The sequence below is a fragment of the Canis aureus genome, chromosome 6 (assembly GCF_053574225.1).
Source record: "Canis aureus isolate CA01 chromosome 6, VMU_Caureus_v.1.0, whole genome shotgun sequence".
NCBI lineage: Eukaryota > Metazoa > Chordata > Mammalia > Carnivora > Canidae > Canis > Canis aureus.
This window is the reverse complement of record NC_135616.1, coordinates 3002073-3029877: the sequence shown is the minus strand read 5'-3', so window position 1 is coordinate 3029877 and position 27805 is coordinate 3002073. Positions and strand designations below refer to the sequence as shown.

Below are 27805 nucleotides of genomic sequence, written 5' to 3'. Positions count from 1 at the left end.
TGTTTGTATTTTTCTAGTTCTTTTCCCCTTGTGATTTGTTTACAGTTTCATACCATTGTGGTTGGAAAAGACGCATGGTATGATTTCAATCTTCTTAAATTTATTGAGGCTCATGGGGCACTTGGGTGGCTCAGTCAGTTAAGCACCAACACTTGATTCGGCTCAGGTCATGATCTCAGGGTCCTGGGATCAAGCCCCATACTGGGCTCCACACTCAGCAAGCAGTGTCGTCTTGAGGATGCTCTCCCTCTGCTCTCTGCCTCTGACCTACTAATGTGCTCACGCTCATTCTCAAACAAATACATCTTTAAAAAAAAAATTACTGAAGCTCATTTTGTGGCCTAATATGTGATCTATTCAGGAGAATATTCTCTGTGGGTTTGAAAAGAATGTGTATTCTGTTGTTTTTGAATGGAATGTTCTGACGGATTTGTTATGTCCATCTGGTCCATAGTTTCCCTACTGAATTTCTGTGTGGATTATGTATCCATTAATATAAGTGGAGTGGTAAAGTCCCCTACTACTATAGTATGACCATTAACTTCCCTCCTTATGTCTGTTAATGTTTGCTTTATGTATTTAGGTGTTCCAGTGTTAGGTGCATAGATATTTACAATTATTATAACCTCTTGTTGGATTGATCCCTTTATCATTATGTACGTATCCCTTTGTCTCATTATCATCTTTGTTTTAAAGCCTGCTTTGTCTGATGTAGGTATTGCTACCTTGGCTTTTTCCCTTCCATTTGCGTAGTGAGTGATTTTCCATCCCTTCACTTTCAGTCTGTACGTGTCTTTAGGTCTGAGGTGAGTCTCTTGTAAGCAGCACATAGACAGGCCTTGTTTTTTCATCTATTCTGCTGCCCTATGTCTTTTGATTGGAGCATTTAGGCCATTTACATTTAATTACTGATATATAAATATTTATTGCCATTTTAAAATAGTTTCCTAGTTGTTTTTTGTAGTTCTTCTTGTTCCTTTCTCCCTCTCTTTTGCTCTCTTTGTAACCGATGAGTTTCCATAGTGTTATGTTTGGTTTTCTTTCTCTTTATTTTTTGTGTATCTACCATAGGTTTTAGATTTATTGTTACCATGAAACTCATACACAACCACCTAAGGAAACAGTCGTCCACATTAATTTGATGATCATTTATGTTCAAACACATTCTTGAAAAAAAAAGAAAAACATCATTTTCCCCTTTCTCTTCCCTTCTTACTATCTTCTCCACATTTTCATATTTTACATCTTTTTATTCATAATTTTCTCATGTTCTAATTATGGCCATTTCCTTCACACTTCAAGAAGTTTAACATTTCTTGTAAGGCTGGTTTAGTGGTGATAAACTCTTTTATCTTCTGTTTCTTTGGGAAACTCTATGTCTCCTTCAAATTGAAATGATAACCTGACAGGATAGAGTACTCTTGGTTGTAGGACTCCGCTCTGGCCTGTAGTTTCTGCTGAAAAATCAACTGATAGCTTTACTAGTTTTCCCTTGTAGGGAATTTTTTGTTTCTCTCTTGCTGCTTTTAATTTCTTTGATGTTTTAATTATTATGTGCTGTGGTGTGGACCTCCTTGGGTTGATCTTGTTTGGAACTCTCTGTGTTCTTAGACTTGGATGTCTAAGAAGCATAATGTTATTTTTATTTTTTTTTAATTCTTTATTTAAATTTGATTTAGTTAACATATACTGTATGATTAGTTTCAGGAGCAGAATATCAGTTTAGGCATAATACTACTTTTAAACAACTGTAGCTATTTTTATTGTCAGAGGAAATGAAATGTTTCATTCCCTAGGTTAAGTGCTCTTCTTAGGTGCTTCCACAGGGTCCCGCATTCACTCACACTCACCCTCATCACACTGCTGGAATGGCTGCTCCTATGTTGTCATCCCTATTTGAATGTACATTCTGTGAGGACAGAAATTATGTTTATCTTGTTCATTATTGTGTCCCCAATAAAAATGGAAGTAATAATGGTGCTTTATGCATGGCTCATTGTGATAACTACAGAAATTATAATGGACATATAAACCTTAGAACAGAATTTAACACAGAGTAATTATGAAATAATTATTAGCTATTAACTGTAGTGGCACCTATCACACAGGAGACACATTAAGTATCTGTTATTTGAATGAATGAATTTTGCCAACCGATCCTAGTTCTTAAATTGAGTGCTTCGTTGCTCACCAGCATTTGTAACAGCTAAGTATGGCTGCTATGTTCCCTCAAACTTTCACCAAACTGCCCAGTTCCCTCACTGCTTCTCTCCATGTTGAGGTTTACAGACACCTCTTTCACATCCTCCTCACCTCCTATCTCAAGATCCAACTTTGTAGTTTCTCATTTCTAAAATATTAAAAAGTAGCACTAATCCCAATTCTTGCCATTACAATAAGCAGTTTATTCATTATAATTTATTGTAACAGTAACAATGATTACAATGTACTATGATAAGTGATAGCAGCAAAAGCAGACCTCTCTATGAATGAATACAGAGAATAAAGAAATTAAATCAGAAAAACCATTTCAGAGTAGTGGACATTTGAGTTAGGTTGTAAGAATAAGTAAGCATTTTCTAAGTGAGAGAAGAGGGGGGAAAGGCAATTTAGGTAGATATAGAGCCCCTGAGTGCTCAGGGACCGGAGGAGAGACTGCATATAGAACAGTGAATGAAGAGCCCGGAGAGGTAAGATCAAGGCCTGATTGTGAATGGTCCCCTATGTCATGTCAAGGGTCTAAACTTTCTACCTACAAGAAGCCAACAAGATCTCTACACAGGAGAATAACCCTGGTAAGTAGATTATACACGAAAAGGGAAATAACATTAGGAGGCTTTGCCATGGCCCAGGGAAGAGATGCCAGGCCACAGTGTGAGGAAGGCACAAACCAGTAGAAGGGAGGCTCTGCATTCTGGAGACAAGTCTAGAGTGTTAGGGGACCAAGGACCAAGATTCAAGATAGATGGTATGAAAGAAGATCTACAGTAGCTGAACCATAGATTCTCTAATTCATGCAACACTGATCAAATATTTACAGAGGCCCTATTATACTGGGATACATCAGTGAATTAGAGAAAAAAGGTCTCTGCCCTTGCTGAGATAATTTTCCAGTTGGCAGACACCAATGAGTAAGGGAAGAGACCAGCAAGACAAGTGATACATGTGAGGCAGCAAATAAACAGGATAACTGATTTTAAAGAAAAGGGCTGAGTGTGATAAATATATAAGGGTATTCAGAGGAGACCTCATTCAGCTTAGGCCTGAAGGATGCAAATTAAAAAACCATAATCAAAATGGTGAATGAAGACAGAATTTAGAAGAGGAGTTTAAGATGTCAATAAGAAACGAATTAAGCACCAAACTTGAGAAGAGATCAAAGATCATTATAACTGGATAATCAGTAGTGACAATCCATACCTGTAGAGGCTGCCTCTGAAGAAATCCAAGATGGCTTAACTATAGACATCTTATCCACTAAAGATCAAAACATTTGGAATATTCTACTTTAGTTCTCAGGTTGTTTATGTGTATGACATAAAAAAATGCAAGGGAATAGAAAATTTTCATCCCTGCGAGTACACAATCTCCTAGAAAATAGAAACTATGACTTTATTTTTAGTTTTTTGAAAGAGAGTACACATACATGAGAATGGGGGGAGGGGCAGAGAGGGAGAGAAAGAGAGGGGGAGAATCTTAAGCAGGCTCTATGCCCAGCAGAGCTTGGTATCACCACCCTGAGATCATGACCTGAGCCAAAATCGAAAGCTGGACAACTTAACCAACTGAGTCACCCAAGTACCCCCAGAAATTTAAACTTTAATGTTGGGCAGCCCCAGTGGTGCAGCGGTTTGGCACAGTCTGCAGCCCGGGGTGTGATCCTGGGGACCTGGGATCGAGTCCCGCATCAGGCTTCCTGCATGGAGCCTGCTTCTTCCTCTGCCTGTGTCTCTGCCTCTCTCTCTCTCCCTCTCCCTAAGTAAATAAATAAATCTTTAAAAAAATAAAACTTTAATGTCTATTTTACATGCCTTCTAATATAGAGTTCTCATTGCAATAAGAACGTATAATGTTTCACAAATCTCAATTATTTTTATGGTACATTCATTTATGACTAATACTGTATAAGGAATTTCTTCTTTACTGGGAAGAAGTAAAATTTTTTTTACCATTAGTAAAATACAGAATTTTTAGTGGATACATCAATAGTAGTAATACCAGTATAACACTCAATATTGACATTGACCCTCCTCTGAAATCTGTAACACTCAATTGCTTTCCTATAGAATTCATCTCAAGTTTAATATATGATGTGAAATAGTATAAAATATATTATGAAATAGTATATAATAACTTCATAGTAAACTCTCCTGGACATACACTTAAAATGTTTATCTGTATACATTTAGCTTATACAATAAGACAGTTATAAAAATGAGAATGAGGGCAGCCCGGGTGGCTCAGCAGTTTAGCACCACTTTCAGCCCAGAGCGTGACCCCGGGGTTCTGGGATCAAGTCCAACGTCGGGCTCCCTGCATGGGGCCTGCTTCTCCCTCTGCCTTTGTCTCCGCCCCGCCCCCCTCTCTCTCTGTGTGTGTCTCTCATGAATAAATAAAATCTTTAAAAAAAATGAGAATGAATAAAAGATTTAGTACCATGAGCTGTACTTTCTGCATTATGAGTGGAGGAACCTCAGCATATCTAAATGTCCTCTCCTCCCTTTCTAAAGATAACTGGTCAGGGCAACCCAGGTGGCTCAGCTGTTTAGCGCCACCTTCAGCCCAGGGTGTGATCCTGGAGACCCGGGATCGAGTCCCACGTCGGGCTCCAGGCATGGAGCCTGCTTCTCCCTCTGCCTGTGTCTTTGCCTCTCTCTCTGTGTGTGTCTGTCATGAATAAATAAATAAAATCTTTAAATTTTTTTTTAAAGATAACTGGCCAGAAATCTAGCAAAGGCTATGTGATTTAAGAAGTCACATGGATAATGAGTGAAAGGAAATGGTTCACCAATCATAAAGGGGCTTAAAACTTTTTTTTTCATTTATTTATTTGTAAGAAAGGGAGGGGGGAGGACACAGGCTGGGGGGAGGAGCAGAGGGAGAGGCAGCCTACCCAGCTGAGCAGGGAGCCTAATGTGGGGCTTGATACCAGGACCACAACCTGAGCTGAATGGAGACACTTAAAAGTGAGCCAGCCAGGTGCCCCCATAAAGGGGCTTTTAAAAAATGGCATTTAATATAAATATTATAAATATAAATTTTAAAGTGAGGTATTTGCTTGGAAAAAAAAAAAAAAGATTCTTCCCTCAAAAGAAAATTCTTTTCACACAGTATACTTCTATGATACATCCAGTTTTCCTTTTTCTACTACAGTAAATATAATTATACCTCTACTGTGAAACAATGTATTTACTATAGAATTGGGGTGTGGTGTCAAGCACACTACACTCTCAACAAAGAGGCAATGATGGTTTAGAGCTCGCTAGCAACATATTAGACTAAAATCAACTGCTGTTTAATTTTAAAATTATTTTATCTCTGTCTTGACATTTCTATGATGCTCTTGTCTCCTCCCATCTCACATCTTATTATGTCATACCTAAACTTAACATGATACCTTCACCTCCTCCCACACCTTTCCCATTTGTGTGCATGTGTGAGACATACAGACAGAAAAGACACACACGCAAACACACACACGTTCCCTCATGAACCTTCTCCCCCAGCTCCAAATTTTATTCTCTCTGGCTCCCACAAACTTCTTTCCAAACCCACTCAGAAGCCTGAAGTATACATCTACACTTTTCTTTCTTTTTTTTTTTTAATTTATTTATGATAGTCACAGAGAGAGAGAGAGAGGCAGAGACATAGGCAGAGGGAGAAGCAGGCTCCATGCACCGGGAGCCCGACGTGGGATTCGATCCCAGGTCTCCAGGATCGCGCCCTGGGCCAAAGGCAGGCGCTAAACCGCTGCGCCACCCAGGGATCCCACATCTACACTTTTCTTTAGGAACTCTCTTCAACTTTGTTCCAACACAGTCTATGGTATGTGTCTGTTCTCATGGGAAAATAGCAGTAACACATATTATAGCACCTTTACAGGAATGAAGACAGAAATGCTGGTGTTAGAGGTGCTAAGAGTTTACTTCTGTGTTACCCCCTAATCTCTCTAAGCCTCAGTTTGTCAAGCTGCAAAGAGTCACAGGATTATTCATGAGGATTAAATGGAGTAAGCAACAGAGGTCACTTTATAGCTGTAGGACTATAATACAGGAAACCAGTAGGGACTATAGTTTGAGGAACCGATAAATAATTTCCTTTAATAAAAACAACAGAGACTAATGATCAAATCTAGACAGCTATGGAGTAAAGGATGCTACCATTACTATAATTTCTTTTTTTTTTTTTTTCAAAAAAACCCTTACATTTGAATCTGTCAACATAAATTCTCCACTCTCCAGAACACATGCTCACTAGCCACATTTGCTGGTTGGGTTTGGGTGGTGGTAAATTACTGGCAATAGGGCACAGGCTGTCTCTTCTTTCATACAACCTGATGCACTAAAAGGATTGCTTAGCCAATCCCTCCATCTATAATTACATACAAGGATATCAAATTGCTTACGAGACACAGTAATACGTACTTACTTTCAAGGATATCAAATTGCCTTTGAGACATAGTAACAGCAGGCCTATCCAAAACTTCTCTGTCATTCACAGAATAACCTTAATGGGTCTCATTCATCATTTAAGGACATCATCACATCACGAAAAGATTAGAATGAAAATGAATTTGCTTTCTAAATAAATAGATGATGAACATGTACAAGGCCCTCTGCTTTGTGAAGTAAGCCAGGACTAATAAATAGAATTACTATGTCACAGAACAACTAACACTTGGGAATAGATTGTGGATTTTACTTATATTTTAATAAACTGCCAATAGAGCATATAAGAAACTTAACATGAAGTACCTGTAGTCTATGAAATCAGGAACATTATCAGCAACTGAGCTCAAATGTTTTGATATTAAGATTTTACCCTAATTTTACACAAACACACACACAGATACAAGATAGTGTGAAATATAGATGATCAGATAATCAACTTGGTTTTTTTTTAAGATTTTATTTATTTATTCATGAGAGACACACAGAGGGAGAGGCAGAGACAGGCAGAGAGAGAAGCAGGCTCCATGCAGGGAGTCCTATGTAGGACTCAATCCTGGGACTCCAGGATCATACCGTGGGCCAAAAGGCACTCAACTGCTGAGCCACCCAGGCATCCCAGATAATCAACTTGTTAAATCAGAGATTATCACTCTGAAGATTCCACTTGATTTTTACTAACTCACAGGTACAGAAGAAATGTCAGATTCTTAAAATGCCTAGACATACCTCAGAGAGATTTTGGGTTTGCTTCTAGGCCACCGCAATAAAGCAATATCATGTGAGTCACATGAATATTTTTGTTTTGTTTTCTTATAAAAGTTATGATTATACTATATTCCAGTTTATTAAGCATCCAATAGCACTATGTCTATTGAAACAATGTATATACCTAATTAAAAATTACTTTATTGCTAAAAGAATGCTAAACATCCTCTGAACTTTTGGAAAAGCATAATCTTTTTGCTGGTGGAGAGCCCTTCCCTCAATGTCAGTGGCTGCTAACTGATCAGAGTGGTGGCCGCTGAAGGTTGGGGTGGCTGTGGTAATTTCTTAAAATAAGACAACAGCGGAGCTTGCTGCATCAAGTGATTCTTCCTTTCACAATTTCTCTACAGTATGTGATGCTGTTTGATGGCATTTTACCCATAGAGAACTTCTTTCCAAATTGGAGTCAGTCCTCTCAAACCTCATCACTGCTCTATCAACTTAGTTTATGTAATATTCTAAATCCTTTGTTGTCACTTCAACAATACTCACAGCCTCTTCACCAGTAGTAGGTTCCATGACTAACAACCACTTTCTGATATTATAATAGCATTGTATGGGGACAGATGGTAGCTACACCTGTGGTAAGCAAAGCATAACACAGAGATATTGAATCACCTGAAACTAATTTAACATTGTATGCCAACTATCCTCAAATAAAACAATTTCTTAAAACCATTTCCTTTGCTCATCCATAAGCAGCAACTCCTTCCTCATCAAAGTTTTATTACAGTGAGATTACAGAAATTCAGTCTCATTTTCAGGGTTCCACTTGTAATTCTGGTTCTCTTGTTTTTCCCACCACATCTGTAGTTACTACCTCCACGGATGTTCTGAACCCCTCAAAGTCATCCACAAGGGTTGGAATCAACTTCTTCCAAACTCTGCTAATGTTAATGTTTTGATGTCTTCCCATGAATGCTTTTAATGGTATCTAGACTGGTGAATCCTTTCTAGAAGGTCTTCAATGGACTTTGTCCAGATCCATCATATGCATTACTATCTATTGTAGCTATAGCCTTACAAAATCTATTTCTCAATTAAGAAGACTTGAAAGTTAGAAATTATCCCTTGATCCATGACAAGCAGAATAGACGGTGTGTTAGCAGGCATGAAAACAACATTAATCTCATTGGACATCTCCATCACAGCTCTTTGTTTACTGCAGCAGCTACATTAGCACTTGCTGCTTCAACTTGTACTTTTATGTTATAGAGATAGCTTCTTTCCTTAAACCTCATGAACTAATCTCTGCTTGTTTCAAACTTGTCTTCTGCATCATCTTCCCCTCTCTCAACTTCAAAGACCTGAAAAGAGTTAGGGCCTGGCTTGGGATTAGGCTTTGGCTTAAGGGAATGTTGTGACTGGTTTGATCTATCCAGACCACTAAAACTCTCTTCATATTGGCATTTGCTTCCTTAATTCGTGTATCCACTGGAGTAGCATGCATTTCAATTTCCTTCAAGAACTTTCCCCTCTATATTCATAACATGGCTAACTGGTGCAGAAGGCCTACCTTTCAGCCTATCTCAGCTTTTGGTATGACTTCCCCATTAAGCCTAATCACTTCTAGCTTTTGATTTAAGGGAGACATGTGTGACTTTTGCTTTCACTTGAACACTTAGCGGCGTTTGAAGGGTTATTTACTGGCCTAATGTCAATATTGTGTGTCAGGGAACAGAGATGCCCAAGGAGAGGGAAAGAGATGGGAGCAGCCAGTCAGTGGAGCAGTCAGAGCACACATGTGTCAATTAAGTTCTGTCTTATTTGGACAGTTTGTGGTGCCCCAAACCCACTACAATAACAACATTAAAGATCACTCATCACAGATCACCATAACAACTTGTCACCATAATGACAAGAATGAAAAAGTTTAAGATACTGCAAGAGTTACTAAATGTGACACAGAGACATGAACTGAGCAAATAATGTTGGAAAAATGTCACTGATAGACTTGCTTAATGCAGGGGTTGCCACAAACCTTTTATTTATTTATTTTTTTAATAAAGACTTTATTTGAGAGCGAGAGAGTGCACAAGCAGGGAGAGGGAGACGCAGGATTCTGACTGAGGAGAGAGCCCTATGTGGGGCTCGACCTGGAATCATGACCTGAGCCTAAGGTAGATAATTAACAGATTGAGCCACCTAGGCACTCCCAAACCTTTAATTTCTTAAAAAAAAAAAAAAAATCACACAGTATCTGTGAAACACAATGAAGTATGACTGTGTAAAGTATTTTAAGATCTTTAGAAAAAAATACCAAATTAACAGAGTACTTTTGTGTGAATTTAGTACTCTTAAGGAAAAGTTAAAATGACCACCATACGTACATGAATGAGTGAAAATATTCTTAATTTCAAGAAAGCAGCATATACTGCAGAAGGAAAAAAATCCATTTGGACCATGTTAAGACTACTTCTAAAACCTCAGTGTTGACATGCAATTTAGGTAACATAAAATCTGTAATTAAATGGCATAGAACATTCATATGTTCTTAAGTGTCGGGAATTCCACATATTTTATAGCTTGCCTCATCAAGACTCACTATTAAATGAATTTTCACGTGAAATCTAAAGAGTATCAAGAGCATTCAAAACCTTAACTATGTCCCCATAACAGTTCTCATTTTTACTAGAAATGTTTCGGTCAAAATGTTTCTAATAGTCACAAAGTCAAAACTGACTTATTTCAACCAGACAAAAACCTCTGAAGTTCTGGCAAAACACAGATATAATGTATAAAATCATTTTAGTTCAACAAGTATTTCTGGACTATTTCCTACGTACATGTACTACATTAAAAGTCATACTATAAATATGATTTAAAACAGTCATTTATCTCAAGAAGCATCTAGTCCAGCTGTGGAGGAAAAAAAGCACAAAGACGTAAGCAAGTAACTACCACAGAGTATGAGAAGTGCAAGACTGAAGGATGAATAAGATCCAGAGGAACTAGAGGATATAAAACTCTGTTGGCCTGGAGGGAGGTCATGAACATTTTACAGAGGAGGCAGTATGTGAGTTTGGTTTACCTGGATAAAAATAGGAGGTCACTAAGCAGACAATGGGAGAAGAGAATTCTCAGAAAGAAGAGGATGTCCAAGGGCCACAAACCTACAATAGCATGACATACTCAGAAACAAGAAATAATTTTGACTAGGCAGTGTAAAATGCAAAGAAGATAGCTTTGAGAAGGATAATAAAAACATAAGTAGGGGAAATACCATGAAGGGCCCTTTGTGCAACAGAATGGAGTTTCAATTTTACTCTAGAGTTGATGGGGATCCTTATTAATCAGGGGAGCAATATGGTTCATTCGAGTTGCCAGGTGTGTTGTGGTCAGGTAGAATGAGCCAAACTTGTAGTTCCTGCAAGAATGCAAATAAGAGGCCAAAAAGGATGTTCTGCTTTCTTTGTTCCATTTTTTCGTCACAGAAGGATACCCCACATGTAGGCAGGTGGGGGAAATCCTCTCACTGCTGAGGAGTAGTAAACAAAATGTTCCTGCCATTTTATAGCCCTAGGGCTGGTGGGAGGGAAAAGAGGTACAGAAACAGAAAGCTCTGAATCAAAGGGGAGGAAAGCATGTCAGTCAAGGTTTTGGTGAAAGCGCTTGGACTAGGGATGCAGATGTGTGGATGAGCATGGCTGGCCCAGTGGGAATGGTGAGTGTCCTTGCCATCCCCTGCAGAAAACCAGGGTGCAGAACCCTGGCTGTACCAAGTCAAATGCAGGAGGGCAGCTTCCAATGGTGAGGGTTGCCAGGTCAAGCCTGAAAGATCACATATAGGTATGAACCTGGGCTAGACTCCTCCTCAGGTCAGATCTGTGATCTCCAAGAATCATTCATGGACAATGTGAAAAACGAAATTAAGGAAGAGGATTCACAGTGATGAGGGGACTGGTGGGAGCTAGTATAACAATCTAGGTTCAACATGTGACCTGAACTGGTAAAGTGACTGAACCTAGTCAACACGGGAAAGGAAGGGCTGATAAACTGGGAGAAAAATGGGGGAGTCAAAAGACTGGAAGATGAGCTCAGATAGCAGTGAGGGATAGAGCTTGATGGGCAGAGGTTACAGCCAGGAAGTGAAGAATTGGGGCCCAGGATTTCTAAGGTGGAATAATCACAGGTGGTCATGAGGCAGGTAAGCAAAGTAGTGAAATAGAGGAGAAGTCAAAGATACAGAGCTATAGCTTCTTTTTATCAAAGAACTCACACAAGATGGTGGCAGATGATAGTGACAGTGGATTTAAGAATAATGAAGTGGTAAGCATGAGCTTTATGTACAAGAAGAACAGTTGTTTGGAAGCAGAAGAGAGAGAGAATATTATCAACTCACTGCAGTGCAGAGATATGAAGATATGCCCAGAGAGAGCAGTTTCCTACAAGAAGGAAGCAGCAGGAAGTACTATTGTCAGGGAAAAGAGCATTCTGAGAAGACCCTCAGGGCACTGAGGAGTCCTCTCTAAAAATAGAGCAGTTTTCAGAGAGAAGAGTGAAAAGTAAGGAAACAGAGGAGGATATGAGAAAACAGGACAGAATCAGTATCTACAAAGAGCTAAATCTGGGGTGGTGCCAAAGCATGACGTGATGAGATGGGGCTGAAACCATCTCAGAGGCCCCAGCCTCAGTCAGAGCCTGGCTAGTCTCTGCGGGCACTGCCACACAGCTACCAGCCACTGTTGTTTTACTCTGCTTGTGAGATTTTTATTTAAATAAACTTCAATAACATTTAAATTTCTTTCTTAGAATGTGTTTGACAAAGTTCTCATCAAAGGCAAAAAAAATTTTTTCAGCTCACTGAAGTAGAGTAGAAAAAAATACTTGTTAACACAATTCTTTAAGCTTAGGCATGATTCCTGAGAATGTGTGTGTTGGAAGGACTTCAATGGTGCATTTAATTTACTTTACTAACCCCACAGGACTACACTTATTCCCTAAAAATAATGCTTGTTTCTCTGGAGAAGGCAGTCTCAAGCTTAACAAGCAGGGGAAGACAATTACAAGCTTAAAAAGTAATCTTTTCTACTATTTACTAAACCTTAATTGAGGATGTACTGTCAGATGTTTACTCTGAAGCATTTAATCAGATCTTATATCCTCTGGTTCTGTCCAAGAGGGAAAGCTAGTCTATGATGTATTTATAATTATTCTTCAAATAACACATAGCTCATCCTTTTCCATTCTTTGAATATTTTCCCCTAGGTCTAACTCTATAAAAATCCTAAAAAAAATAAACAGCTTTTCATTGGCCTGTAACAAAAAGACAGACTAAAAAAAAAAAAAAAAAAGACTATGAGCAGTATCCAGGTTGAGACAGAGAAGGAATGCTTAGAGCTGTTATTCATACATATAAAATGGATTTATTTAAGGTGATTTATTAAGGGTGATCTGGATGACACATCTGTCACTTATTACCAGAGCTAGTCTTATTAGGCTAGTATAGGTTAGTATTTTCCTTCTGCCCTTACATAACCCATTGTATCCCTCCTCAAACTCTGGGTCATCATAAATTTTAAACTGGTGCTTCAGATAAACTTTGTACTTTAGTCATAAAAGAAATGATATCCATCACCTATCATGTACAGAGTTCTTACTGTGTGCTAGATGCTGTGCTGCTTTATATAGATCTCATGAATCTTCAAAACCATCTGTGTAATATACAATATGGTGATTCAACTTGTAAATAAATTAGAGTGATTCTCTTTGGATTCTACACATAACATTTTAACTCACAGACACTGATGAATAATAGTGAAAGAAAATAGCTAAAATGAGATTCTCAACTATATGAATATAAATTCCAATCACCTCCACTAAGTATTTATCCAAATCCACATTAAACAGTTAAATTATCAAATGTGTAGCCTCCTTCCTGAGTCCCTATCCCTTCCCAAAAAAGGTACTACATCTCTTAAAATTGGAAAAGACTGGCAGAAAGACAGTGAAAAGCAAGTCATATGGGAAATTGATTGTACTAATTCAGTAGCATTTTATTTCTCATTTGTAAGGAAGCTTTACAAAAATCTTTGTTTTATAAAGTGGATTCACACACTTTAAACACAATGTTAAAAAATAGGAACAAATTTAATTTTAAACAAAACCCATAAATGAAAGAAGAGGAATAACAATTGAAACCAAAGAAATACAAAGGATAAGAGAATATGATAAAAAAATTATACACCAACAAATTGGACAATCTAGAAAAAATAAATTCCTAGGAACATATAACCTCCCAAAACTGAATTAGGAAGACATTGACAATTTGAACAAATTATTAGCAATTAAACTAAGTTATTAAAAAAAACTTCCAACAAATAAAAGCCCAGGACCAGATAGCTTCATAGGTAAATTCTACCAAACCTGTAAAGAGTTAATATCTGTTCTTCTCAAATTATTCCAAAACATAGAGGTAAAGCTTCCAAATTCATCCTATGAGGCCAGAATTACCCTGATACCAAAACCAGATAAAGACACCACAAAAAAAAGAGAACTATAGATCAGTATCTCTGATGAACACAGATGTAAAAATCCTCAAAATACTAGTAAACATAATCCAACAATACAGTAAGAGACTAATTCACCACGATCAAGTGGGATTTATTCCTGGGAAGCAAAAGTGGTTCAATATTCACAAATCAATCAACATGATACATCACATCAACAACAAAAAAAATGATAAAAACCATAGGGTCATTTTAATAGATGCAGAAAAAGCATCTAACAAAGCACAAGATCCATTCATGATAAAAACTTTCAACAAAGTAGGTTTAGAGGGAACATCTCAACACCATAAAACCCCCAATAGTCCAATTTAAAAATGGCCAAAAGACATGAATATACATTTCTCCAAAGACATCCAGATGGCCAACAGTCACATAAAAAGATAGTCATCATCACTCATCATCAGGAAAATGCAAATCAAACCCACAATAAGATATCCTCTAACACTTGTCAGAACGGCTAAAATCAAAAACAAAGAAACACGTGTTGGCAAGGATGTGGAGAGAAAGGAACCCCTGTACAGTATTGGTGGGAATGCAAAATGGTGCAGCCACTGTGGAAGACAGTATGGAGGTTCCTAAAAAAATTAAAAATAGAATTACCATATGATCTAGTAATTCCACTACTGGGTATAACACAAAGAATATGAAAACACCAACTCAAAAAGATATATGTACCCCTATGTCTACTGGAGCACTGTACAATAGCCAAATTATGGAAGTAGCCCAAGTGTCCATCAGCAGATGAATGGATAAAGATGATGTGGTATAGATAGATCTACAAGGGAGTATTACTCAGCTATACAAAAGAATGGGATCTTGCCATTTGCAACAACATGGATGGATCTAGAGGGCATAATGTCAAACTAAATAAGTCAGAGAAAGACAAATATGATTTGATTTCATTCTTACATGGAATTTAAGAAATGAAAGACAAAAAAAAAAATATACTCTTAACTACACAGAACAAACTGATGATTGCCAGAAGGGATGTGGGTGGGACAATTGGTGATAGAGGTGAAAGAGATTAACAGTACACTTAGGAGAGCACTAAATAATATACAGATTTCTTCAATCACTATATTGTATATATGTCAACTATACTGCAATTTAAAAAAATAGATTCAATTTTGCCTATTGATTCTTTCCTAAATAATTTTCAATGTTCACCATAAGGATGACAATAAATATTTTAAATATTATGATGGACAGTGTTGAAATTCAGGTTTATCTTTCACAATGCCAAAAGTATGAAAGGAGTAGTACTCACCTCCTTTGCACTCTTAATCTTAGTCAGAAATGTATGCAGCTCCATTGTTTCTGCAAACAGTGCACGACATACTGCCTGATAATGATTTGGTGCCTCTGATTCAGTTGGAAGATGAGCAGCACATAACTACAGAAGTGGAAAATAAAATAATAATGCTCATTTATTATTTTGGGGTTTTGGTACCTTAAAAACAGATATACCTCATATATTCGTATTTTTATATCAGATAGCAAGGCAATTCCCATCATCCAAAACCCAATGCATCACAAAACTATCAGTAAAATCTAAACAATTATATAGAAAAAGTGCTCCAATTACAAACACTCAACAGCACAGATGAACTTAGTAGAATTCATCAGTTTCTATTTGAAAATGATAGGGTTGCAAGTAGAAAAGGAGCTTACCATTTACTGAGTATTAATCATAACACAGGTGTTTTAATAGCTATCATTTATTTTTTTACCATGTCAGGCACTGTATTTGACATGTCATATACACAGCATAGTAACAGTCTTCAGTGTAACCCTGAATTATCTCCATTTTATAGCAAAGGAAAGTGAGGCTAAGAGGACTTATGGGGTCCACAGTCAGAAAGCTGCCATGAGGGAGAATTAAACACAGTCTTACAGGATTTTAAAGCCTAGGCTCAACCCAATATATGCTGAATTGTGTTAGGTGGTAAAAAGACTGCCAGAATGGCACGTGTCCCATTGGGAAGATGTTGCATCAGTAAATGGAAAGTGGAGCAAAGAGGGCAGGGGGCAGAGTAACTCCACTGGTGGTAGCTCCAGTCCTAATGTCCTTTACTGTACATAGTCCATAATGCCCAAAACTACTGGTAGGTAGGAGATGCAATTCAGCATCATGCACAACAATTTAGGAAAAACAAACACCATTTAATTTATTCATTGGAAATACACCCTATCAAGAGTCTAATGTATGGGAATTAATTTACCTTTTTGTAAAGTAATAATTTATATAGTTATGTTTTAAGGTACTTCATTTGCTTTATGTTTTAAGGTACTTCATTTGCTTTATGTTTTAAGGTACTTCATTTGCTTTAAAAAGCTGTTGAGTTCTCCCTTACTTCTTTACTATATTCGGTAAAATTGACATTAATACAATTACTGAAAATATACACTTTATTTTTTTTTTAAGATTTTATTTATTTGAGAGAGAATGAGAGAGAGCACAAGCATGGAGGAGGGGCAGAAGGAGAGGGAGAAGCAGACTCCCTGCTGAGCAGGAAGCCCCATGCGGGTGTCTAAAATCATGACCTGAGTTGAAGGCAGATGCTTAACCAACAGAGCCACCCAGGTGACCCCAAAATATATATTTTAATGATTTCTATCCATTGGAGAGTGAAAGATGTCTTTGTAGATTGTATTATCCTTCATAATGTGGCCTTTGTTTTCATTTGCAATTAATATCATATGCAATTTACTAGATTACTATCTTTAATAAAGCATATTCTTCTCAAGAAAAATATCTTGGGTTTCAGCAAGAAATTTTCTCTGAAGTACCCAAAACAAGGCTAAGAATTGATATATGAGAAAGCATAAAAAGCAAAAATTTCACAAGCTATATAATGGAATATTACTCAACCATAAAAAGAATGGAACCTTGCATTAGCAATGACATGAATGGAGCTACAGAGTATTATGCTAAGTAAAGTCGATCAAAGAAAGATGCCATATGATTTCATTTATACATGGAATTTAACAAAACAAAAAGAGGAAAGGGGAAAAAAAAAAGAGAAGCAAACCAAGAAATAGACTTTTAACTATAGAGGATAAACTTAGGAGAGAGGGTGGGAGTAAGGGGTACACTTGTGGAAAGCAATGGGTGATGTATGGGAAGTACTGAATCACTATGTTGTACACCTGAAACTAACACATGTTACCTGGAATTAAAAAACTTAGTCTCACAGAGTAACGATGAACAGAGAGTATATTTTTGCTCAATTATTTTTGTACACAGAAGACAGCTTCCAATATATAATTATCATTTCCAAGATCATGAAAACAACTACTAAGAGTTTCATCTTTCTCTAATGATCCCGTAATTTTAAATTCTAATTACATGATGTATAATATGGCAAAATACTTTTTTACTGTAATTACTGGTAAATTCATTTTACACAAGGATTTATGTGCATGCAAACCTCTGTTTTACACAACAGTTTCACAAAACAAAACTTACACATTGAAGTGATTTCATGATCAAGAGGAAAACATAGGGATAAACTTTCTTGTTCATGGATTTGGTAATGATTTTTTAGATAGGACACTAAAGCATAACCAACAAGCACAAAATGGATAAATTAGACTTCACTGAAGTTAAACGTTTTTACACATCAAAGGATACTTTCAAGAAAGTTAAAAGGCCCACATAATGGGGGAAAATACTTGCAAATCAGATATTTGATAAAGGTCTTTATATATTTAGAATATATAAAGAACTTTCTAAAAGATTATTTATTTTAGAGGGGGAGGGGTAGAAGGGGGCTACTCAAGCAGACTCCCCACTGAGCACAGAGCCTGACACTGGGCACCATCTCACAACCTTGAGATCATGACCTGGACCAAAACCAAGACACCACTATAAAGAACTCTTAATTGCAGCAAAAAGACAACCCAATTTAAAAATTGAGGAGACAGAGCATGAGAGACTCCTAACTCTGGGAAACGAACCAGGGGTGGTGGAAGGAGAGGTGGGCAGGGTTGGGGGTGACTGGGTGACAGGCACTGAGAGGGGCACTTGATGGGATGAGTACTGGGTGTTATTCTATATGTTGGCAAATTGAACACCAATAAAAAATAAATTTATAAAAAAATAAAAAGTAATAAAAAAATAAAAATTGACTTAAACAGACATATTTCCAGAGAAAATATACAACAGACCAAAAAGTACATAAAAAAGATGCTCAGCACCATTAGTCACTAGAGAAATGCAGGTCAAAACCACAATGAGATACCACTCAGACCCAGTAGGGTGGCTACAAGACCAAAAACCCAAAATGGAAAATAAATGTTTATGAGAATGTGGAGATAATGGAACCCTTGTGTGTTGCTGGTGGAAATGTAAAATGGTACAGCCACTATGAAAAACAGTTTGGTGGGACGCCTGGGTGGCTCAGCGGTGGAGCATCTGCCTTTGGCTCAGGGTGTGATCCTGGCTCAGGGTGTGATCCTGGAGTCCTGGGATTGAGTACTGCATCGGGTTCCCTGCAGGGAGTCTGCTTCTCCCTCTGCCTGTGTCTCTCTGCTTCTCTCTGTGTCTCTCATGAATAAATAAATAAAATCTTTAAAAACAAAAAACAGTTTGGTGATTTGTCAAAAAGTTACCATGTGATCCAGCAGTTCCATTCTTAGGTAGAATATAATTAACCTTGAACAACACAGGTTTGAACTGCTCAGGTACACTTACATGCAGATTTTTAAAATATAAATACAGTACTGCATTATATTTGCAAACGTATTTTCTCTTCCATAGGATTTTCCTAACGTTTTTTTTTTTAAAGGCAATCCTTTTTTTTTTTTTTTTAATTTTTTATTTATTTATGATAGTCACAGAGAGAGAGAGAGAGGCAGAGACATAGGCAGAGGGAGAAGCAGGCTCCATGCACCGGGAGCCCGACGTGGGACTCGATCCCAGGTCTCCAGGATCGCACCCTGGGCCAAAGGCAGGCGCCAAACCGCTGCGCCATCCAGGGATCCCTTAACATTTTTTATAGCTTACTTTATTGGAACAGTATATAATATATAAACTATGTATTGTGTTTATGTTAAAGCTTCTGGTCAATAGCCAGCACGCTTAGCAGTTAAGATTTTGAGGAATCAAAAGCTGTATGCGAATTTTCAGCTGTGCTGGGGGTCAGTGTCCCTAACCTCTGCACTATTCAAGGGTCAACTGTTGATCAAAAAGAATAGAAAGCCAGTGTTCAAACAAAAGCTTGTATATGGATGTTCATACCAGCAACTCTCCATAGCAGCCAAAGGTGGAAACAATTTAAATGTTCTGAACTGGTATGTGGAAAAACAAATGTGGTATATACATAGAATGAAATCTTATTCATTGATAAGAAGGAATAAAGTACTGACACACACTATAACATGGATGAACCTTAACAACATTATACTAATAAGTAAAAGCAGCCAGATACAAAAGGTCATATATTGTATGATTCCACTTATATGAAATTCCCAGACTACACAAATCCACAAAGTCAGAAAGCTGATTAGTGTTTGCCAGGAGCTGAAAGACAAGGGATATAAGTGATGACTATGGGGTTTCCATTTGAGGTGAGAGAAAAGCTATGGAATTAGATAGTGGTGATGGTTAACAATATTGTGAATACACTTAATGCACCTAAATTGGACACTTTAAAATAATTTAAATGATAAGTTGTATGTGTATTTTACCACAATTTAAAATGTTTTAAAAGCTTAACAATGAAAAACAAAATTCCACAGTCTCCACTGAGACAGAGGGAGAAATAGTCCCATAGAGGAAAAATAAGTGGTTATTTCACTGTACATGAACTTTTTATTTTTGTTCTTTCTCCTAAATGCATCATTTAATTTAATCCTTACAAGAGTTCAATTTATAGATATGGAAGCAGATTTAGAACAGCTAAAATAATTTACCCAAATCACACAGCTAGGCAGCAGAATGGGAGTTGAATCCAAGCAGTCTACCTCTAGAAGCCAAGCTCTTATGAATGTATATCATATCACTCTTAACCTAGAATGAATGTGTATTACTTTTATATTAAAGAAAAACATGTTTTTAAAGTATATAAGCATACAGCATGGTATACAATAAAACTATCTTTTACAGTAACCAAAAAAGAGAACAATATGGGGGAAGGGGAACATAATTAGCAGGAGTAGGTTCTGTCCTATATCTATCAACATGAGGTTATATGACCTTACACAATCTGACTTTGCTAGGTTTCAGTTTATTTCAAGGGAGGACTTGGACTATGTTCTCTCTTAATCTACTGGTCTGTTCTATGACTAATTTTTTAAGTCCAGCTTTAAATCCCACCTAAGGGCTAATGACTCCCCAACTCCTACTCTAGGCCACTCCTGATATCTGTTTATCAATCAGAAAAAGAGCTATTTTACTTTTCTTCTTTTTAAAAATATTTTATTTTTTTATTTGAGAGAGAGAGTGAGCATACATGAGAGAGTGCACAAGTGGGGAGTGGGAGGATAGAGGGAAAGGGAGAAGCAGACTCCCCACTGAGCAGGGAGCCCAACTCAGGGTTTGGTCCAAGGGTTTTGAAATTATGACCTGAGCAGAAGGCAGACACTTAACTGAGCCAATCATGTGCCCTATTTTACCCTTATTCTTGAAAGATATTTTCCTAGGCAAAGAATGTTAGGTTCTATTTTAAAACTTTGAAGATATTATTCCATATGTCTTCCAGCTTCAACTGTTTCTATTGAGAAGTCATTGCAGCCTAATTTTTCCTCTAAGATTTTAGATTTTCTATTTGTGATTTTCAGTTTATAAAGAAATTAAATTATTTTCATATTATTTTACTTGCTCTTGATTTGTAAAGCTTCTTGAGTTAGTGGCATAGTGTTTTCCACAGTTTTGGAAAATACTATTATGTATTTACTATGTCCGTTATTACCTCAGTATGTATTAATTTTTAGTATTCAAATACTTCTTCTATCCTCCCTATTCCTTGCTCTCCCCCCCTCCCTTTTTTAAAGGATTTTATTTATTTATTTGACACACACACACACACACACACACACACACACAATACAAGCAGGGTGAGTGGCAGAAGAGAGGGAGACTCCGCACTGAGCAGGGAGCCCCATGTAGGACTCTATCCCAGGACCCTGGGATCCTGACCTAAGCCAAAGGCAGACACTTAACTGAGCCACCCAGGAGCCCCTTCCCTGCTCTCCTTTTAGGACTTTAATTAAATGTAATGCCTTTGTATCTGACCCTCTATTCTGTACTGTGTCTCTTTTTTTCACTGCGTATTTTCTACTGGCAATATTTCATTTCATTCTTTCTCTTCAAAGGTCTATTAAAACCATTCACTAAACTTTTATTTCAGTTACTTTATTTCTTGATTCCAAATTTCCATTTGGTTCTATTTATATATTTTCCAGTTTTCTGCTTAAGGTTTCAAACCTGACTCTTGGAATCCTGAACAAATATTAAGTCAATCTGACAACTCCATTATCTGGATTCCCTGTATAGGATCATTAATACTGTTGCTAGAACCCATATAAATTTTCTTAAGTTTTCATTAAACACATAGGACCTTGTTATATATTTTCAACAAAACTTGAAAATACTTGCAAATCTTGTCTAGATAGATGTGATTAGAAAAAAAAACAACCTACAATACTTTCTAACATTTTGAAACATTTTAAGTTTGTCAAGGGACGCCTGGGTGGCTCAGCGGCTGAGTGTCTGCCTCTGGCTCAGGGCATGATCCTGGGGTCCGGGGATCAAGTCTCACATCGGGCTCCCTGCATGGAGCCTGCTTCTCCCTCTGCCTGTGTGTCTCTGCCTCTCTCTCTCTCTCTCTCTTTCTCATGCATAAATAAAATCTTTAAAAAATAATTTTTTTGTCAAATAAGTTAGTAGTATCTGTATTTTTGAATACACCAACTAGGAGAAAAAAATTCCTTTTTTTTTTTTTTTTTAAAGTAGACTCCACACCCAGCAAGGAACTTGAACTCACAATCTGGAGATCAAGATCTGAGCTGAGCTCACTATTGGATGCTTAATTGACTGAGCCACCCAAGTGCCCTGAAAAAAAATTTTATTTGTATCATATCAAAGATGTATGCCAATAACTCAGAAATTCTATATATTATCCACTGACTTTTTTTTACCCTATTTAGTTATCAAAACACTATACAGAACATCAAGTTTTTCTTAAAACTTTGACACAATTGAGAATAGAGTTTCTGCTTAAATTCTAAATTCCAAAGCATTTAGTAATCTATCACCCTTTGCTTAGAAACATGTAAATGCAAGGTTTGTAAGCTCTATCATCCCAGAAAAGAAAATGGCATAACCAAATGATATCTTCTGAGATCTTTAGAACTTATCATATTATAGTTCTTTGTTGATTATATTAGACTCCAGGATTTCCCCATATTTTATTGTCAACTGCTGAAATTCAAATGTTTTTAAAACTGTTCAGTGCACAAAGCTTAGCATTTTATTTGCAAAACCTAAGTAAATTATTTTAAACTATAACTAAAACATTTTGCCTAATGAATGTAATCATATATTTATCATAATAACTACACAAAGAAAATACTGCACAAAGAACATCTTCACTAAATTTAGCATCATATAGTTAGGATAAGTTATTAAATTTTTGCCTAAATCAGTAAAAACAAATTAGTATGTTCCCAGCAAATTTCAAAACTTAAAGAATACAACATTCTGAAGTATAAAGTATTGAAGTTTCTTTCTCGGTAGTCTAATAGGACTGATGAATATTGGTCGCCTAACTAACCTACGTTCACAGGGATCTTAATTCAGTAATGACAAGCTCAAACAAACATTTTGCCTTCCCTTGTATATCCTCCATTAAACCTAGGTCATATACATACATAAATGAAAATAATAGATTTATCCTGTATCAGTTATTTGTGTTTTTTTAGATTTATTTATTTATTTATTTATTTATTTATTTGAGAGAGAGAGAGAGAGAATTCGAGCAAGAGTGAGTGCAGGGAGGGACAGAGGAAGAGGGAGAAAGAAACTTTAGCAGACTCCTCTTTGAGCGTGGGGCCCAACTTGGTGCTCCATCTCAGAGCCTTGAGATCATGACCTGACCTGAAACCAAGAGTGGGTTGTTCACCAACTACACCACCCAGGGGCTCCTGTATCAGCTATTTGTAATACATGTACATTTTGAAAATGAAGAAAAACTCTGCACTGGGCTAATCTAGTTTGCTGTAATAAAATTAAATGCATAAAGCTTGTTTCTATTTGAAATCATTTTCTACAGTACTATTCTTAAACTTTTTCCAGGAGTTTTCAAAATTGTATACAAATTTTGACATTACAAGGCAAACCAAAAAACCTGCTAGCTTTTTATAAGCAGGGCTTATTGCGTGTAAACTTATGCTTGTATTTGCAGAAACATGCATTTTGTTTTAAATTATGAATTAACACTGAAAGCATAGCTTATAATACTACTCACAGCCAATTCCATACTTAATTTACTAAAATTTTACAATCTTTTGTGTATTATATAAATGGTAAACAATAAAAGGAATGGAATTTCTAAAGCTAAATGATTCACCATGAATCACACACACCACCACTAATACACTACTTCAAATTACCAGTTTCGTTCATTCATTAAAGCAGAAGTTTTCCATATTGCTAAATAACTCACAGAATTATAACTTTAGAAAATATATAATAGTCTATCTAGATGATGCATCATTTCTTTGCCATTTATTTCATTTTAGAATAGTATAAATAATGGTGCAAAACATATCTTCAGTGTATCCATGTAACATTTTCTTCTTTTAAAAACTATCTCTTTGAATAGATTCTTGACTATGGAGAACAAACTGATGGTTACCAAAGAGGTGGGTGGGGAGATGGGTGAAAATAGGTGATGGAGATAAGGAGCGGACTTGTGATGAACAGCAGGTGTTGTATGGAAATGTTGAATCACTGTATTGTACACCTGAAACTAATATTACACTGTATGTTAAGTAAATGGAATTTAAATTAAAAACTTTAAAATAATCTTTTGGAACAGAGAACAGATAGGCAGTTGGCAGAGATAGGGGTGGGAGGAGGAGCCTGGGAAATATGGGTGAAGGAGGTCAAAAAGCACAAACTTACCATTATAAAATAACTAAGTCCTAAGGATGTAACACACAGCATAGTGATCACAGTTAGAATACAGTATTGTATATATGGAAGTTGCTGAGAGAGTAAATTTTTAAATTATCACATGAAAAAATATGTGTAACTATGTGTGGATGTATGGATGGATATTAACTAGACGTATCACAAAAACCATTGCACAATATATACATAAATCATTAAGCAGTATACCTAAAACTAACATAATATGTCAATTATATCTCAATTTAAAATTTCTTCTTCTTTTAACTGGCTGCTTGGAGATTAATTTCCACTTGGTGCAAGGCACACAGTTATAAGGTGCTAGGAAAAGCTTATGGCTTGGGTAGTGAAGAGTGGGGTTCTCTCAACTTCCTCTTTGGTGTTTTGCTCTTTTGATATAAAAAAGTCAAACTGCTTCTGCTTGCTGCAGCCTACCTAGTCTACAGGGAGGGAAGGGGAGGGGTTCTGATGAACCTAGTACCTTCTGAAGCCTGGCAGTAGCCACTGAGGATTGGAGCCCAGGGTTGGCTTTGCCAGGCTGGCCGCCAGGCTGCTTCCTCATGGCTTCCAGAACTCAGTCACAGGTCATTGTCCTGCTGGAGGCCTGGGAAGCTTCTGAGGGTTGTGGGGAACCCAACACTGTAGCCATGAATGAGAGTGTGGACTTCTTGATAAAGAAGTTTGTCCACCAGGGACTGCTTGGCCTTGGGGAGTTCTGGGTAGTGAGGGATGCCTTCCACAGGATACTCTGTACTTCTGCTGGAGCTGTTACTGGGTTGGATGTGGAACCCCAGCTGTGCTGGTAAGTCATGGGTGGCCATGAGTGAGAGCCGCTGGAGGGGATGGCTGCCATGCTGTTACTTGCGGACTGGTGGAAACCTTGGTGGCTACCCCTCCAGGGCCCTGGCATGTGATCACAGGTGGCAGGGATGGGGACACTAGGCCACAGAGCCCATGTGCATAGAACACTGAATGCCGCTCCATGACCCAAATGTGTGAAGGGTGCATATGCGTAGATGTGTTTGCTTGTATCGGGGCACTGCACTACCAAAAACTTACCTCTCTGAAATATTTCTAACATTAGTATTACTATCATCAATGATTATTCTGGATATTTTTACATATTTTAATTTTTTAAAAAGATTTTTTATTTATTTATTCATAGACACACAGAGAGAGAATGAGAGTCAGAGACACAGGCAGAGGTAGAAGCAGGCTCCATGCAGAGAGCCTGACATGGGACTAGATCCAGGGTCTCCAGGATCACGCCCTGGGCTGCAGGCAGCACTAAACCGCTGCGCCACCGGGGCTGCCCCATATTTTAATTTTTTATACGAAAAAACTTCAAAACAAAACTAGGTCAACAGTATATGAATCAGCATATACCCATCCCCTAACTTTAATGATCCATTCATGGCCAATCTTAATCTACCTTCCTCACCTGCTCAGCCCTACCCTCCAGGATAGCAAATCCCAAATATCTGTGTCTCATACATTCTTTGAAAAATAACTATAATAGTACCATCATATTAAAAATATGAGTAATTTCTGGGGTGCTTAGTTGGCTTAGTCAGGGGAACATGCAACTCTTGATCCCGGGGTTATAAGTTCCAGCCCCACCTTCGGTGTAGAGATTACTTAAAAATAAATTTTTAAAAGAGATTTATTTACTTATTTTAATGCGGGAGGGGCAGAGGGAGAGAGAAACCCAAGCATACTCCACACTTAGCAACAGGGCTCCATCTTACGACCCTGAGATCAGACCTGAGCCAAAACCAAGAATCCAACACTTAACTGAATACTCCACCCAGGTGCCCCAAAATCTTATAAAAATATATAAATAATTTCTAATATCATCAAGTATAACATAAGAGGTCAAACTTTCCTGATTACCTCAAATATGTACACACATTTTTACAATTTATTTCTCTTAATTGGAATCTATTTGGGTCCACTTACTGCAACTGGATGCTATGTGTCAAGTTTCTTTTAATCTAAGTTTTTCCTTTCTCTCTTTCCACATATCTTGAGTTTATTTACTATAGAAATTACATGATTTGTCCTACAGAGTTTCCCACAATCTGAATTTCACTGATTGCATCCATATGGCGTTATTTAAAATGCTTCTACGTCCTCTGGATTTCCCGTAAACTCTACTTGGATCTAGAGGCTTGATTAGAGAAGATTGTTGTTTTTTTTTTTTTTTGTCTGCTGATTTGGCAAGAACACTTCCTAAGTGGTGTTGCAAACTTCCATCAGCAGTACATAGTCTGCTGGTCTCTACTGATTCCACAATCATTACTGCTATTCTTTCTCTGGAATTAGAAATCACCATTTTGCAACTCGTATCATTCTATTTTCACATATTAGCTGGAATACTTTTATAAAAAGAAACTTTACAAAACTAAGGTGCTGGTTTGTATGGAAAAGATAGGATGAATATGCTTTCCATTTATTTGCCAATTCTTGAAATAAGTTGGTTCCCTAACAAGCCTCTAAAGGTGCCCAATGAGGGTCTTACTATCAAGTATGTGTTCACAGAAATCAGAATATTTGACGTGTTTTAATCCATCACAGCTGTTATTCTTCCTGATGATCAAATTCTTCCATCTTTGACAAATGGGAACCTCTTCGTGTTGGCTTCTGAGTCCTTTTTATACAATCTAGTAACCACGGATAGTCTGTTTTCTGGTATGACAAGTCGTTTCGGGCTATTTCAGACCTTGCCTTCGCAGATCCGGAATTAGCCATTTCTCTAAGGAATCCTGGGATTCTTTTAGTGGGGAGTGAGCCTTAGAGAACATAACCTGGTGGGAGCTGGGCTCATTGCTACTATATGGTTATTGCTCTGGAGGTCTTTCTATGTGGTTATGTCTCCAACAGGATAATAGCTATGTTCAATTTGCCTTGCATTCAGGGGGAATTATATATATATAAATATATTTTTTTAATTTTATAATTGTGTGAAACATTTATATAATTTGTAATTAAATCTACATAATCAAGCAAAGTCATAAATGCTTAGCTTTAATCCCTGTCCCAGTTTTTGCTCTGTTCCTTTTCTCTATCTATAGCTAACTTCTTAAGTTTGGTTTATCTTTCCTCTTTTTAAAAAAATATAAACAACTGCCATTAAACATATTCTTATCCGTATCTTTTCTTAAACAAATGCAAGCATACTATACATGCTTTTACAGACCTTCTCTTTTCACAAAAATATATCCCAGAGAGATCTTTCCTCAATACTTTTGGATACCTATATCCCTTCAGATACTCCACTAATTGGCTATACCACAGTTAATTCAACTATTCCTCTATTAACGAACATTTAGGATGTTCTTAGCCTTTTGTTATTATACATTTTTAACAGTTTCAGGCTTTTTAATATATTGCCAAATTATTTTATATAAGGACTATGAACATTTACAGTGCAGCTCTCAATTAAGTAAAAAAAATTTACCATTATTTCAGTTATCAAGAAATGAATTTTTCCCGTTCTTTTTAAAATTTAAATTCAATTTGCCAACAGAATACCCAGTGCTCATCCGATCAAATGCCCTCCTTAGTGCTCTTCAACCAGTAACCCCATCCCCCCACACTCCTCCCATTCTTCAACCCTTTGTTTGTTTCCCAGAGTTAGGAGTCGTTTGTCTTCCTCTCTAATTTGTCCCCACTCAGTTTCCCTCCTTTCCCTTATAGTCTCTCTCACTATTTCTTATATTCTG

The 27805-nt window shown here is 37.1% G+C and overlaps 1 protein-coding gene across 9 annotated transcripts in view; it reads right to left on the bottom strand.

Annotated features, from left to right (window-relative positions):
- SPIRE1 (spire type actin nucleation factor 1) overlaps window positions 1–27805 on the bottom strand; it is a 204532-nt gene that overhangs the window by 84798 nt on the left and 91929 nt on the right. For all 9 annotated transcript variants that reach the window (XR_013381082.1, XM_077899888.1, XM_077899880.1 and 6 more), the window contains exon 4: window positions 15213–15338. Coding sequence is in view for 8 of the 9 variants with exons in the window: in XM_077899888.1 (XP_077756014.1) it covers window positions 15213–15338 (126 nt within the window). In the remaining variant the exon portion in view is untranslated. The remainder of the gene's footprint in view (window positions 1–15212; window positions 15339–27805) is intronic.